Here is a 16,238-nt window from a genome sequence, read left to right on the forward strand (position 1 = left end):
TTCAGCACACAACCACCAGGAAGGCCCTGGTCAGCTACATTAACAAAAAAAACAAAAAAAAAAACAGATCACACTGAACACAGCTCAGTAGGAAAATAGAGTATCAAACTTTGTCGTGAAGTGACTTTTTTTTTTTTTCAGCCCAAGACAGAAAATGCAAATAAGGAGGCATTGCTGTGTAACAAAAGTGATCCATGTTCAACACTGTTTGATTATTTATCTAGTTATCTCTGAAAAAAGCCAGTAAGCTTTAACGATTCAAGTCGATGGTGGGGGGGGACAAACGACATTGAGTAGAATACAAAGCTCTGGTTTTGGTTCGGAAGGGATTGTACAGGAACAGGCTACCATGTACACATAACGAGATCGCCTGCAAACTTGGAAAGGCTTCTTCTGGAGGCATCGGCGGCCGACGAAAAGAAAAAAAACATTTTGCAAATACAATTACCAAGAAAAACGGGCTTTTACAGTGGATTTGACTTCCCAAAATGGATGACAAGCCACCAAATAAAACTGAAGCTATTCTCATTGGAATTTCTTTTGGTTGAGATACTGAAGCCGACATTCAACTTTTGGCTGCTTTCCATGGCACTATTATTCTATAGTTGCACAAATTCGACTTCGAGGAGGGGGACGGGGGGGAATTGAATAAAAAATAAATAAAAAAATGATAATGCTACAAATAAGTCGCACTTGAGCTACAAATGATCATGAGGGCTGTGGAGAATGGCACAGAAATAAGTTAACTTTTCATGGGAGGGGTCCTTCAGTCTGTTCGGAGCAGACATCACACGGAGCCCCGCCCATCTGCCCATTCGGCGTCTAATTTGCATGGGACAACCCCCCCCCCTCAAAAAAAAAAAAAAGAAAAAAAAAATATTATTTATATATATATATATATATTTTTTTTATATATATAGGCATATTGGCTTTTTGAATGAACGGAAAATTTTAATCCTTGAGTGTGTCCAGTGTTTCGGTACTTGTGCGCAACATGTTCTTCTCGAACAAGAAGCCAAATGGCAAAAAAAGAATTTCCAAGGCCGTCCACTTTCAGTGACTCCTCCAGTCTCCACTTCCCTCTTGGCACCAGATTAAAAGCCTCAAAAATGACGAGTTTGGGTTGGTCAATTTAGATTTGGTTTAACGGTTTTAAATATCAATTTGAACTGAACCAGGAAATTTAGCTGCTTTGTTGTACGTTGCAACAGAGGCCGAGACTGGAAGAGTCACGGAAAGAAATGGCTCAAAACCCATTTGGGAATGTTGATTATATTGAAAAGATGGTTCAAAGGTCAAATTAAGTTCACCTGAAAAGATTACAGCGTATTTTAGATACATCCGGAAATGTCACTCAAAAGCCAGATAGCGCCGAACTTTTTGTAAGCAGGCTATTGCGAGAACAAAACCAAGGACCTGTGTAGTCATACGCTTGCCTTCATCTATCACTCAGAAGCTAAATGTGCAAATCACAACCAAAAAAAAAATAAAAAAATATGAAAAGAAAATCCACCCGCACAATTCCGACGTGTCTTGATGAGCGTTCTTCATTCCGTTTTCAATTTCCAGAAGCGTTTAGGATCGCTTGAGCTGAGCCAGCCTCTGCAGCAGCTTAGCCTGCTTGGCCTTCAACTTCTTCCTCTCCTGAACTTTCTGCCGCTCGCAGACGTGCAGTTGCCGCAGGTACTCGGTGGCCCGCCTCAGGATGGTCACCTTGGGCGTCTTGGCGCAGTCGGCCAAGCCGGGGATCTCGTCCCGCAGCAGCAGGAAGCGCGAGCGCAGGTCGTTGCGCCGCTTGCGCTCCAGGAAGTTGTGGGCCTTGCGTCGGTCCATGTCCTCGCAGTCCGACGATTGCGGGCTGAAGAGCGGCGGGGGCGAGGAGTGGGGCGGCGAGGATGACGACGATGAGGAGCAGTGGGGCCACGACGGCGACGCGGGGGAGGTGGGCGACGAGGCTCCGAGGTCGGGAGACTGCGATCGGGTCGCGTGAGACCGCCTGCAGTCGAAGTTCAAGGGGGCGTGGCCTAGCCGGGGTTGGTGGTAATGGGATTGCTGACCGAGTTGGTGGTGCACGGCGGCGGAGCCCTCATGCCGAACTCTCTTCCGGGGCAGCGTTTCCGCAGACGATGGCGGGAGCGTGTCCGGCGACGGGGCGGCGTAGTTGTGCTGCTGTTGATGGATGGAGATGTGGAAGCGCTTCATGCAGGGGTCCAGTGGGTCCGCTCGCACCGTTATGGTCGCAGGTTTGCGGCTGTTCGCCAGCCGGCGGTGCTTGCGTTGCTGCTTGCGCTCCACCGTCACCACGTCGATCTCCTCTTCATCCTCGTCTTGGTCGTCTTCATCATCATCTGGGATCAGAACCAAGATTTGATTGAACAAAGTGAAATTTTCCCCATTAAAATTAATTGAATGAATGAATAAATTGACGAAGCCGTTAAAATTTTTTAGCTCGTAACGGATGTGAAATAATAATAATAAAAAAAAAATTTTAATTCAAAAATATATGTATATATATTTTATTAACAATTTAAAAATAAAAGTCTGCATGTACCTTCTTTGAAGAACCACAAAATTAACTTAAGGCCCAGAGATTTTTTTGCGAGGTGGCTTAAACATGGCGCAAAAGGCTTACAGCAACGTCAATCACGAATAGACGGAAATCTTGAGGGATTTTCTCCGCTCGTGTAAATCAAAACACGCTTTTAAAGTAATTGCACCTTGGCGGATTTCACCGCTCGGGAAGTAGTAATCTCTCGAGGAAGAACACCATGAAGAGGGGCGAGGAGCTTGACGGAGGCGTGTCCAAAGGAACGCCATAAAAACGTTTGAGTGAAACTGATGATTTTGTACCAGCGATTATTGCTCTTGTTTTTTTTCCCCTCCTCCGTCTCATCTTAAAATCGCTGCCTGGAACTCGCGTCAAACAGAATTGTGCAAACCCCGTCGACCAACTCCCAGCCCGGGGGCCGGCGCTGCTCGGTCCGATGCCACCCCACCGACACAATTGGCGGCGCGGCGTGTTGAATGGAGGAATGCAGCAACAAGTCCCCTTTGTGACATTCCACGCGTCATTATGCACGGTCTAATTTCGACATCACATGCTCGCCTACATACCGAGCTCAGTCATATGGGTTCAAATGGAAAAGTAGGTTTGCACTTATGAGCACATTATGAAACGTTGACTTTTTACTTCCTTGTTTGCGAATAGTCCAACCTGAGTGCAAAATTAAAAAAAATTTATATATAAAATCTGCCCTTCCAAATTTCCATCTCACCATTACTATAATTCACATCGGACTGAATCCACATTGCACCCTTGACTTATAGCCACGCTGGACTGAAGTCCCGAGCTACTTCCAAGCCATGGCCGGACGACACCATCATGTCGAATTCAAAAGGTAAGCAAAGCTGCATTTCGTTTTGTTGGATGCACAGATTGTTCGTTGAAATTGTCTGATTTTTGGCTTTGTCCGCTGCATGCGTCACATGATTCGCTCATCACTGTTCCACAGGAAATGCCCAATTTCACTTCATTGGTCCATACATTTGTTTACTTATTACAAATCATGACTTTCTCCTTAACTATCTATGCCAGCAAAATATAGAGAGTTAAAAAGTCACCTATTTGCTGTTTTTGTGCTCAGGCTAAAGCTGAGTACGATAAAACAATAATAAGTTTCCCGGCATCTTGACTATGTTGAAGTGTGTTGACAAGATTAGTGTAGTGCTTTAATGCCATCGTGTGACATCTAGAAAATTGCTGGAGGAACCATCAAATAACTGATTTTTGCTATTCTATGCAGGGCTTGGTTCCTTTTATAACCTCGCCCTGGTTTGGTTAAATTTTTGTAATTTAAAATAAGTGACAAGGGTTGGAAGAGTTGTGAATGACACGCTACCTCCATGAGTGACATTTCCTTTGGCAAAAGCATGTTCAAGGCACTTCAGTAAGGCACCCAGGAATTGTTTTTAAATAAGGAAAAAAAAAAAAAAAGTGTGAATACATTTCCTTTAAGCCAGGTGTAATGAAATGCTTCTTTCCTCCCAGTTGCATCTCAAGCTTGCGTCAAGCGCAAGACGGCACTGCAGAGGTGCGTTGCCGACGTCGTAAGTCAGCCAGGCACAGAGGTGGGGGAGCGGTAGCAGCTGGTCCGCTGGCGCCGGCCCAGGCGGCAGATGTTCGAATGGGCGTGTCGCCCCCTTGGAGCATGTGTTGCATGCACCAAGGTAACGCATTGCAGTCATGGAGCACACATGCATTTTTATTTCCAGCTCGAGCAGAGCCACAGAGGTTGCTGTCACGTTCCATACAAAAATAAAGATTCAAGAAACTGTCAAAGACAGCAGCATGAATTGAAGACATCATTACAAACTACAACTTCACTTAATTGTTGAGATACATAGCAGCTTTCAAGGGACTAATGCAAAGTGGATCCATTTGGGGTTGATGGAAGGGGTGTACCTAATGATGTGGCCTAAGCATTCTTGTGTCACCCAAAAAAAAAAACAACACTGGTATATACATTTTATTTTTTCCCGCTTGAAATGCCATCAATCTGTTCCAGCCCCACCAAAAACAAAATTTGTCATATTTTATAGTCAAGAAAATTTTAAATACAAAACGGGGAAAAAAAATGGTAAAGAGAAACTCATTCTAAAAAGTGTAATCGAGCCGAAATACACGAAACTTCAGTACATCAATGTGTTGTTATGAGCCTTTCAGGGGCGTGGCCTCGTAAGGAGGTGCTGCAGACCCCCGCCCCTAGGGGGCAGCAGCACACTTAACATTCGGATGCCATCATTTCACATTGGCAGTAAACGTTAAGCACATTCTTGTATTGTGTTCGTCGTCCATGTTTGGAGGTTACGAGGAGAGCAAATGTTTTTACAGCGTTTGCTTTTAAACGCTACAATACTGTTGATCGGAATTTTTCTTGAGAAACAAGTCATGTTGGAAAATTTGGGGCATTTTTTACGGGAGCTGTACTGAATTAATTGCATTTCCAATTACTGTATTTCAAATGGGGGGGTAAAGGACCCACTGTATTGTCAAAGAGTGTCGTTACAAACTGACCTGATGAGTTGGTGTGGGACTCGGACCCAGAAGAGACTTGTTTCTTGCAGCCTCCGCCCAAGGGGAAAGTGAGCACAGCGCCCGGGTCCACGCAATTCGCCACCAAACAACCGAGAGGCAGCGCATCGGCCGGCACACCCTGCGCCCTCCCCGGGGACGTCCCGGTGACCACTTTGGTGGTGGCGGGGGTCACCTTGGCCTGGCAAGGGGGGCAGCGCTCCCCCACCACCCTCTCAAGCTGCCGCCCGGCTGAGAACCCGCTCCACATGCAGTCCTGGATAATGATGGAGCTCAAGTTCCCCACAGAGTCTGCGGCCGGGGTCACTTTGCAGGGGAGGTCCTGCTGCTCCTGCTGCTGTTGCTCCTGCTGCTGCTGCTCCTGCTGCTGCTGCTGCTGCTGCTGCTCGTCCTCCTGCCCCAGAAATTGCGACACCCACTCCAGCTTGTCCCCAAGCGTGGGGCACACCAACCCGAACCTGCCTGACCCCTCCACTGCCGGGATGGGGGACATGGGCGGGGTGGGCACCAGCTCGAATTTCTTCCATATGTCCTCGCTAGGCGCCGTGAACTTGAAGAAATCCTCATCCGGGTTGTGGTGGTCGTCGTAGAAGTAGTGGTCCAGGTGGTCCATGTCCCAGCTGTCATAACGGGGCGCGGCTGAGGAGCTGATGCCCGGCATGGAGGTAGCTGGCTTCTCACTCCCTGTTCTCTCCGTCTGCAGTGCGAGAGAGAGATAGAAGAGTCCACTTTGACTGAATGCAATCCTTGGGAGTATCATAAAAGAACGGAACCCCACTGTCATGTATTCACGAGCTTAAAACTTTTAAGAACTGAACCACGTACTTGTCCATATAGTCCAAAACAAACTTGAATCGCGTTCATGCAATGTCTGGCTACTCCTAAAGTTGGCCAATTCATAAAGCCAACTTAAGAGGTGAAAAATAAACACACGCCACCTATCATGATAAGTCACAAGCCAATCACAGATAAGGCCCAAAAAAAAAGCGTGCCGTTCTCCCGCGTTGAGAACTTTCAAGTTTCGCAATGGAGATTCATTACATAACAGTGTTTTCTAGTAGTGGACGGCTGCAAAACAGAGAGTGGATGATAAGAGGGAGGAGATGGGTGGGGGGGTCTGCTTGTTCAGCAGAAAGGTGATTAAATTAGACTGGGGTGGATCAATTAGCGACGCAAACTTGAGACCCGGGCTGCTTCTCTTATCAATTAATTAAACAAGATCCCGATGAGCTCAGCCGCTGCAGCTGGGGGGCCTTCAATTACCGTTAGAATCGGCGTGGGAACGATATGGAATTTAGGAGTATTTATTTATTTTACCTGGCGTGCACGTTGAAAATACCGCGTGCTCCTTCATAGATCCTGCGCGAAGCAAATGACGTCAGCAAAACGCGTCAAAAGGCGCATGCATCCGGGTCACTTCTACTGCTTCCTCCTCTTTTTTTCTTCTTTTCTCGTCCACCTGCGTTGTAAGCAGTCCTCAACAAACGCGGTTTGAAACTTGCCGCAGTAGCCGTGCGAGCTGTGGCCGCAATCACTTTCTTTAGCAGACTGGCGCGCAGTGTGATTTCCCGGGAAAGGACACTTGGCTATTATGCATAAGAGGGTGGATCGTAGTAGAGAGGCCACGCCCATCATTTAAAGAGACAGTACAGACCATAACAAATGGAGGGATGCTTTTCCAAAAAATACATAAATACAAATAAATTGCAATATCGATAGTTTAAAGTTGCAACGGTTTGAGTAGGTCAACGAATGTGAAAATTGAATGAAAAATTGTCTATTATTTTTAAATGCAATAGAAAATGTTGAATCTGTCATGAGAGGAAAAAAAATTTAAAAAGTAAAAGGTATTCGAGCATTTATTCGATATCCTCCATGGACAAATATGTTTTGTCCTCGCTAGTAAAAATAAATAAATAAATAAATAAAAATTATTATTATTGTTTTTTTTTTCTGCACACCTGTATGAGCATTATCCACACTTGTAAGACAATTTTGGCATCCAGGGATAATTTATGTTATACTGAGGCAAATTTGTGCATTAGTTGACATCAGAGCGTCACGAGCAGAATTTTCCAATGTCACTTATTTATTACAAATCATCCGCACACAAAATGTTCCCTTTGTCCTGCTAAAGTTGTGAACTGATGAACAAAAATGCTTAATTAGCCAATGTCAACTACGGAGAAATAATAATCATAATTAATCATGTTACTTCAATAAATGATTAGATAAATGAAACACATTTGAATTATTTCAATCAATTTGTGGCCTTTGAAATCTGCTCACCCTCGGTCCGATACGGTATAAGCGAGAGAATCCTATTGTGTGTGGCGTAGTTTCAGGGTCACGTATGGTTGCATGCCACAATATGTAATCAATATTTAGTGGAAGCTGCTTCGTCCTTGCTTTTCAACTGCTGTTGTGCATCTGTTGAGAGTAGACACAGCGTGTGTGTGTGTGTGTGTGTGTCTCCTCAACAGCTGTATGCAACAACTGCTGACACTTGTTTTTCTTGCCACACGAAACCCTCAAAGTGAGTCACGGAACTTTGGCGCACGGCGACGACGATTGGGAAACATCCCAGATATAACTTCTCCGACGAAGTTCATCAACAAGCAGACAGTCGGGAAATCCCGTCCCTCGCCGGTCTTCCCGTTTAAAACCCCTGTTCCTCTTCTCGCCCTTCTTCTTTCTATCCACCCTGAGCTTTCATCCCCCCGTCGCCCCTGATCAAAAAGATCTCGACCCGACATGAAACCCAGAGACATTCGAGGGTAAGATCCTCGGTCTCTCAGGGGAGATGTCGAACTAACCGATTGGAGAAACGTTCAAGCAGCTCTCGCTTTCCCAGTCGGCAGCACGTTTTCCTTTTCAGCTTCTCTTCTCTTTTCTTTCTCCCTTTTATCTTGTGAGAAGCACTTAATCGTTTTCCACTTGAGTTTAGTCATCGAGAGTTCATGGTGGTAATATAGAGAGAAGTGTCGTCTAAAAATATCTGTTTGCATGAAACATGCCGGCAATTTTATATCTATATTAACGTTTGTATTGACGTCATTTTTATCATTTTAATCTCCTGTAGTGAGGCATCACCACGACAGGCCAATCTGGGAGCTTTATAAATTTCAAACTGCAACATGCATGAGCAAAATGGTACATAATCTACCCTCAATTAGTGGCTTAAGCGAATTTGACAAAGACTAAACCGAGAAACAGTCAGAATTCAAACAATTGGAAGAGAGCAAAGCCAAGCACAGAGATTTCTTTGTTGACAATCGCAGCATGTTTTTGCGGTTCTGTTAAAAAAAAAAATTTTTTTTTTTTAAAGTTGCAGATTCACACAAAGGCCAGCAATGGGATTTGAACCCAAAACCTCAAAGTTGTCACGCAAATATTCGAACCACTAAATCATCAAGCTGCCTGGAAACCAATCACTTAAAACTGGCACACATCTCGATTAAGATTTTCTACGTATAAAAGCTTCCCCGCAAATAAATGCCTCCTTCCAACGGGTGATTAAATGAATGCCCGTGGCCAAATGTTTATTGCACTAAAAACAAAAATGAAGAATGCACTTGAGGGAAGACTGATGGCTGGGGGAAAAAATAAAGAGGGGCGTCGTCCAACTACCCCCCCCCCTCCCCTCCCTCCCCCCTTCGTGTCAGCTGACCTCCCCCGCCCGACTCTGACCTTCCCGGCTGATCGATGGACACCTAGTCTGGGAGCCACCCATCAGCGTGTCTGGCCTTCTCCAGGTTCGTTTCATGTAATCTGGGAGACCGCACTGGAAAAAGGACAGCTGCTACCTGCTGGTTGCCCGTGACCTCGCTCACACGCACACACACACACACACACACACACACACACCCCCACGCACCCACACACACACACACATCTCAACAAGCGAGGGGATTGTCTTACATTCCAGATGCTCCTTATATCCATCTACTGCAGACTATGTTTCAACTACACAACCGTAGTCACATGACCTTTGACCCCTCCACTTTATATGTTCATTTTTCCGTTTTTTTGCAATTAAAAAAAAAAAAATCTAGCCATTACAGGACAACAAATTAGTTCAGTTTTTCTATTCTAAATCACCTGATGAATTTGTAAGTTTGAGATTTTTCTAGTCTCTTAGTAATTGCAAGGATCGTTGCGGAGGATAAAGAATATATCTGTTTTAAATAAAAGGTCGTAACAGAGTGACACCAATGCTATTCGTTAGCACATCTGACATCGTCGCTTGCCTCGTCGCAACGCCCTTGCTCCACCTTCGGTCGTCATGGTAACAGAAGCTGTATAATCAATTATGATCTTTCTTAAAATATACCCAGGTTGGGAAAACATGAGCTTGAATTTTGTACTTTTTTTTAAAGTCACACAAATCTCAAACTCTAATGAACATCTCAACGGCAAAATGTTTGCGGCGATTCAAATCGAGCAATTACAGTCGCACAATAGCCTGTCAGTAATTTGTGACGGGGGTGTTTTCGATTACCAGCAGAAAATCAAAATGAACGATTTGCATAAATACAAGAACAACAGCCGCATGTAATTAAACGCCATATTGATTTTAATCAGCGGCGCGGCAAATTGACGGGCGGCTACCAGTGGAATAATGATTGTGGGAAAAAGTTAATAAGAAGCGGAAGCCCGCGCGCCGGCTTTTTCAGGACGCCGTGTCGCTTCAGGCAATCGACAAGTCACCTCTCCATCTTGCCCGATCACGCGCGACAGCCCATCCCCAATTTCGCTATCGCTGACTGACTGCTGTTGCTCCGTTCTTCTCCCCTTCCGTGACTTTTATTGCATTCTGGGTAAAAAAAATAAAAAATAAATCAATCCTGGATTAAGACGCTGTCAGCGCAAACCGGAGAACAAAAAGAGAGTGCAGTGAGGAAAGGGCAAAAAGTGTGGACGAGCAAGTAGCTGAAGATTTATGCGGAATAATCAACCACGAACGCGGAGCCAAGCGCAGAGGTGAACGAAAGGCTCCGTTGATGTGTGGAGGGAACGTATCATAGCGACGGATCAGGGAGGTGAAGCGATAACGGTTCTGTAACTTTGCAATTACATAACCGACACTTGGCAGGGCCATCTTATTGAGCATTCTTGAAGCCTTGCACATGAGAAAGGTGTTTCGAATATTTCTACCCTTACCGTCAAGCGGCTACCGCACACGTCCGATAATTAGGCAGACATTTTCCCAAAATCGGCGATCATGAAACGATTAACTTGACCAATTATCATGCAGCGTGTGGTGTGTTAGGAATGAAACGGATTAAATATTTAAACAGATTGTGCCATTTCTGATTCATTAATTAAAATGATTAATTAAGCGTTACGTTGCATGTGATTGGTTGATTCGAAACACAAGATTTTTTATCTTCTAATGGGTTGAACAAGTTTTCGATTAAAGGTTTAAATGATTGATCTTGGTCTCTTTTTTTTTTTGTAACCCCCAAACCTTGTAGTTGAAAGGGGGTGTGTAGACTTTTTATATCCTATATGCTTATACTAAACTGTTCTTTCAGGTCAACTCAATTTTATTCTTAGAGCACTTTACAAATACGCTGTGTGAGGAGATGTGAACGGAGAACAAGTCAAGCTGGGTACGCACATACCGATAATCGTGCTTAATTTGAGTTCTTTTCCTCTCTTTAAGCAAAAGCTCGATTCGTCGGATGACTCTGAATGATTATCCTGAACAATTATCGTGTGTCGCGGGGTGTAATAAAAGTGATTTGCTCTCAGTCAGGGCATTGTGGGAGTATGTACGCCGCCACGCTGTAAGAGCGATAAGCACGCACTTACCACATTTTAAGAATCGGCACGTGAGAAAGCGGCTTCAGTGCAGGAGTCGTGTTTGCAGGTGTAGCGATTAGTGAGCGTACCGCGTATCCAAAAACTCAGTCAATAAGGGGTGGAGGGGACAGGGGGCTGGAGGCAGACAGAAGACACACATGCGTACCGCTCAACTGTTGTACGCAAATGTAAGCAAACAAGGGCGCGTCAGTTTTTGCGGAAATATTCTTGCCAACATTTTGAGTCGTTTTACCGTACGTTACGTAACACCACCACCGCTGAGGGTATTATCAGTGCTTTGGCATCTTCTGAGATGGCCTGATATATTGAATGTGTTAAATGCTATGCGGTGGAAAATACAAAGCAGGTGGGTTGTAAATAAAATAATAAATAAATAAATAATAATTAAGAAAAAAAATAATATATATATTATTTTTAATTTATATGTATATATATTATTATTTATTTATTTTATTTTTTTTATTTTATTTATGACCCTATATATATATATATATATATATATATCTTATTTTTAATTTATATGTATATATATATGATTATTTATTTATTTTATTTTATTTTATTTTTATTTTATTTTATTTATGACCCAATATATATATATATATATATATATATATATATATATATATATATATATATATATATAATACGACCCAGCTCAAAAAATCAGCTCTCTCTTGTCTCTCTTTTGGCACCTTATGCAGTTCCTTTTGTAATCCAGAACAAGCTGACCCGCCACCGAGAGGACTTTTAGTGGTGAAAAGCAAAAGTGTGAAAATCACTTGACTTCACCATGCCTTGCAGCTGAAAGTCTAAAATGAGACAGCGATTCTGTTTTGTCTGATTTTTTTTTTTTTTTTTTTTAGATGTTATTTCCTTATTCAGACCCTCATGTCCCGATGCCACGTGATCACTCCAAATGCAATCCTCAGTCAGTCTCTCTCAGTACACGGCAACCAGAGGCAAATTGCATTATGAAATGAAAAAAATTGATGCATGATCATCGCTTTACCTGGAGAATTTTGCAGTCGACTGTCCTCACTTGCCTTTTGAACACAGTGAAGACGTGGCCTTGGCGCGCTGATAGAGAATCATGTAGCAGCCATTCCGGCAACAAACACTTATTTGAGGTGACAAAAATATTGTTGGCGTCGCATATCTCCTTTAACCGAATGGGATGTACTTTCGAAACATCACAATTGCAAAAACATTTTGATAAAGCCATGCGTTGAACTACTTATGTTTTTCCGTCACATCTCTGGTTGAGCACGAACTCTTCAGTGTGAGGCAGGACTTTGGAATACACCCCCAAACTCATTATCCCCAAAATCAATCACTTTTTCCCAGTGTGAGTTTAGCATGGTAATTTGCGAAGAGTCAGATGTAGCTTTGATTGGGCTGAGACAGAAATCCAATTATTTCCGCCTCTCCGTTTAAGACCCTCTTAAGCGTGAAATTGCGCAAAAAAAAAAAAAAATCCAATATATTGACACATTGATTTACGGTCAGACACCACAGGCTTTCGTGGAAACAAGAGTTCGGAACATTCAAACTCAACATAAAAACCACTATAATTACAGCTGACAACTACACCATAGACGGGCTTGCATGTTAAAACCCTTCAAGCAAAGGGCAGACAAACGGTGGAGCAACACATGAAGACAGACAATAATTAATAATTACCCTCCAAAAGCACGAGAAAACAAATTCAACTCATATCTGAAGGGATGACATCTATAGCCCATGAAGGATATTTTGGTTTAAAAAGAAGGAATGTGGGGGTTGCTTTGGGGGGTTACTGGTCCTGTCGCATGCAGGAAGAAGACACAGATGGATAGACACACACACGCACACACACGCATTTGAGCAAACATTCAAAGGGCTTGGCTCGTCAACGAAGAAGACGGATAGATGGAAGCATCTGTGAGGGGATTCAGTGAAGAAGACTTTTGAGTGTCACCACATGATCACCCGCATTACAATGACTTTCGCAAATGGGTGCGCTGAAATAATCTCACGGCCCGCCTAGACGGGTGGCAGCGTCCGGATGTGATAAACGATTTGCCGCCGCTCCGTCAATTAGACATAACCGACTCGCGCCGACTTGACTTTGCTCGGTCTAATTTGCCCGGTGACGCTTTGTAATTCAGATGAACTCAACCGGCGCGGACGAGACCGCGTGCGGTATTCGCTTGTCGGGAGCCACGAATGAGAGCGAGTCGCCTCCGCATCGGCGAGGAGATGAAAGCAGCGCAACCTGGGGAGACCACCTCGCCTCCTTGCTATTCCCTAATCAGGACTAATTGTCTCTGGGAAAGCGTGGGTGTGATTCCCCACTCAAGGGTGATTCGGAACAAATCGGTTGAGACAAATTAGATCGGTTGGCCGGGTTGTTTTGCAGCACGCCGCCTTGTTCGCCTCATGACGCTTTTTGTGTCATGTCAAGCTCCGTTTCGACAGCAACTGCAGAAACACATCAACACGTAATATGCTCTGGGTCAAAACTAACCCAAATTGGTGGAAATAACCCAATGCTTGGACCAGAAGGGCTGGTTATTTATTGGGTTGAGGATTTGACCCAGCATGTTGGGTCATGATTTAAATCCAAGAAATGGCTTTGCAGGAATATCAGAAACGTAGAGCTGTGGTTAAAAATAATACACATTGCTACGAGCAACATTTTCGAAGAACACTTTAAAAACCGTTGAGCCCAAACATGCGACTTGGGTCAATTTGACCCAACTTTCTGGATTGTTTGGGTTTGAAAAAAAGTGGGTCAAAAAGTTGGGTCAAATTGACCCAAGTAGTGGATTGCTCCCTTTTAGATCCAAAATTGGGTTATTTTTTACGCATCTGTTTTTGGAGTGAAGAAGAAGTACGAGAAATGTTCCCCTTGTGAGGGACCACTTTTTTTTTTTGTTTTTTTTTTTTTACACAGATGCCCTTCTTGACACAACCCACCCATTTTCTGTGTGTGGGCCCTCCACCCTGGCTGGGATTTGTAACCCAATCCCTTAACTCAGTTTCCCGGAAAGCCATCCAGCTGCCACCGATGTTTTCTAGGAATGTCACATGAAATTGACTTGGACTTCAGAACACGACGCCAAAAATGGCGACAATGGAATCTCGGATCCAATCCTTTACCCAATATTCTGGGTCAAAATAATTAACCCAACGACCCAATTTGCACGCACGCACTCCTATATTGACTCGGCCCATTTTTTTTTAAGTGGGTGGGGCTCACCTCGCGACCCCCACATTTGTTTCTCTCACACCACCCAACGGAAGAAGCCACACTGCTTCAATGCAAACAATAGCGAATGTGCTGAATTGTTGGTGTGTCTTCCCGTATTGTGTTTGAGGCAAATGTCCTTGTGACGCCGTGCGCAGAAGGCCACTGTGTGAAGGAATTCAAGCCATTCCGGGAATCTTCCCTTCAAGCAAAACAAAACATAGTCACTAAAATGCGCATGTAACACATTCCTGTTCCTGAACAATGAGCACGACAACAGTTGGATCAAAAACAGCAAAATCCACGATGGACAATTGTGAGTCGTCAATTAATCTAACATGTTTTGGAAACGTCATCCATCCAAGAAAGCCACGAGTTGAAATTGAAACCCACAACTTCTTGACATGCTAACCGCTAGGTGCCAATTTGGAGCCAATTACTCATATAATGACCAACGACCAATCACGGCTCACCTGTTTTCTGAATCCGAGCCACGATTGGTCATTACTGCCCTGAGAAACCGTGATGTCATTTTCGGCCGACAGAAGTGACAAAATCGCCGCCCACGAGATGGCTGCACGAACGAAATATTAATAGATTGTTGTGTTTTGACCTGTGGGCGTGGATAGAACATATTCTTGCAAAAAAAAAAAAAAATAAATTTGGGGTTGACTTGCCCTTTAAGAATCAAAATGAGCAGATGGCATCTCAAGTTACGCAGTCCAGTGAAAGCCTCAGGTTACAATCTATCGAGTTAATTCTTGGACTTCAAAGGTTACAACAGCAGAAACTTCCACGTGGGATGGGAGCAAAAGTCAAAAGTGACATGGATGAGTTTCAAAGCAATAAGGGAGGTTTAACGCAAAGTATCGATTGACAAAATAACCAGCAGATGCCATCGTTGGCAGGCAAGTGATCAAGCCCGAGGGGAAGGGCTTTCTCTCTCTCATGGAGGGCTGTCATCTTTTGGCCTCAGGGGCTCTCTGCAGTGGGGGGGGGGGGGCTTCCATTCATCGACCCTGTAGTGACAGATGTCACTCCCCCATAAAAAAAAAGAAAAAAGGTGCTAATTCATCACTAATCGGCAGATGATACTGTAAGTGAGCAGGATCACCCCACCCGCCTCCGAAACATACAATCATAACATTGTTCAAGGTAATTTGAGTATCAAAATGGTCGATTTATTTATTTTTTTGCATTGAACAGTTTTCAATAAGGAATAGTGAAATTATTTTATGTGGAAAATCCTCCCCAAATTCCCACGAGGAAATGCTGCATCTATTCAAGCGATCACTCAAATATGCCTTAAAATTTATTTTCCCCCTGGTGTCATGAATCGGAGGTTATTTCCTTCAAGCTGCCATAAAAAATGTCAGTGTTGGCATTTTTTTTTTTTTTTTTTTTTTTACGACTATGCCTGCACATATACGCACATACGTGTGGGTTTCCACATGCATGTGCACCTGTTGCACACGCGTGACTCTGTTGATGAAGTATATCCTCCAGGGACACCTCGCATCAAGGGTGGCAAATCAAATCACGCTGATTGATCAGTCCTTTGCCCCTCCCACCCTCATTCCAATCCAATCCCCACTTTGCCCTGTCCTCCCACGAAGACCACCCCCCCCTCACACACACACCACGCCCCCGGTGATCAATCACGCCGTCAATCACACAGGTGGCAATGACATTATTCAATACTTGCCCCCGCCCCCCCCCCCCATTCCGCATCCCGTGCCAAGGTTTATGATGACAAAGACAAACAGTTCGCTTTAGGTGCCTGAAGTAATCACGGTGCACATGCTGATAAAGAACAAAAAGGGGGGTCTGCACACTGGACGCAACTAATGAGCCTCATTAGTGGAGCATTGTCTGCGAGTCACATGAATTATCCATGTTGTCCTAAATGCCAACATGCGTGAACAGAAGGAGGCGCAACATTATTTGGCGTCGCTTTCTCATCTATGGTTGCCGTGGTTACCAGACTCTGCGCCGGGGGTCAATTTTGTTCCGCTGTAAAGGTTGTATTCAAGAAGAAATATGCATTTTAAATGCACTCGTGGGGATAGCACTTCGGGCAGCGCT

At 44.1% G+C, this 16,238-nt stretch overlaps 1 protein-coding gene across 1 annotated transcript; it reads right to left on the bottom strand.

Annotated features, from left to right (window-relative positions):
- Positions 1-1,397: 1,397 nt before the first annotated feature.
- myclb (MYCL proto-oncogene, bHLH transcription factor b) lies at positions 1,398-6,279 on the bottom strand. The gene is made up of 3 exons (XM_088278533.1): positions 5,918-6,279; positions 5,075-5,789; positions 1,398-2,348 (listed from the first exon to the last, which is right to left on the bottom strand). Exons 1-3 carry the CDS (start codon positions 5,990-5,992, stop codon positions 1,576-1,578), a joined length of 1,563 nt encoding a protein of 520 aa, XP_088134659.1. The 5' UTR covers positions 5,993-6,279; the 3' UTR covers positions 1,398-1,575.
- Positions 6,280-16,238: the final 9,959 nt, after the last annotated feature.

This window comes from Idiotropiscis lumnitzeri, chromosome 16 (genome assembly GCF_059441095.1).
Source record: "Idiotropiscis lumnitzeri isolate Australia: NSW breed Sydney's pygmy pipehorse chromosome 16, RoL_Ilum_1.0, whole genome shotgun sequence".
Lineage (NCBI taxonomy): Eukaryota > Metazoa > Chordata > Actinopteri > Syngnathiformes > Syngnathidae > Idiotropiscis > Idiotropiscis lumnitzeri.

Bases quoted from the DNA above. Each gene is read 5' to 3' on its own strand.
- myclb (XM_088278533.1), bottom strand. From the start codon at position 5,992: ATGAATTGGCCAACTTTAGGAGTAGCCAGACATTGCATGAACGCGATT. The intron at 5,790-5,917 runs GTACGTGGTTCA...CTCGCACTGCAG, and splicing joins GTTTTGGACTATATGGACAA to ACGGAGAGAACAGGGAGTGA. The intron at 2,349-5,074 runs GTCAGTTTGTAA...TTCTGATCCCAG, and splicing joins GTCCCACACCAACTCATCAG to ATGATGATGAAGACGACCAA.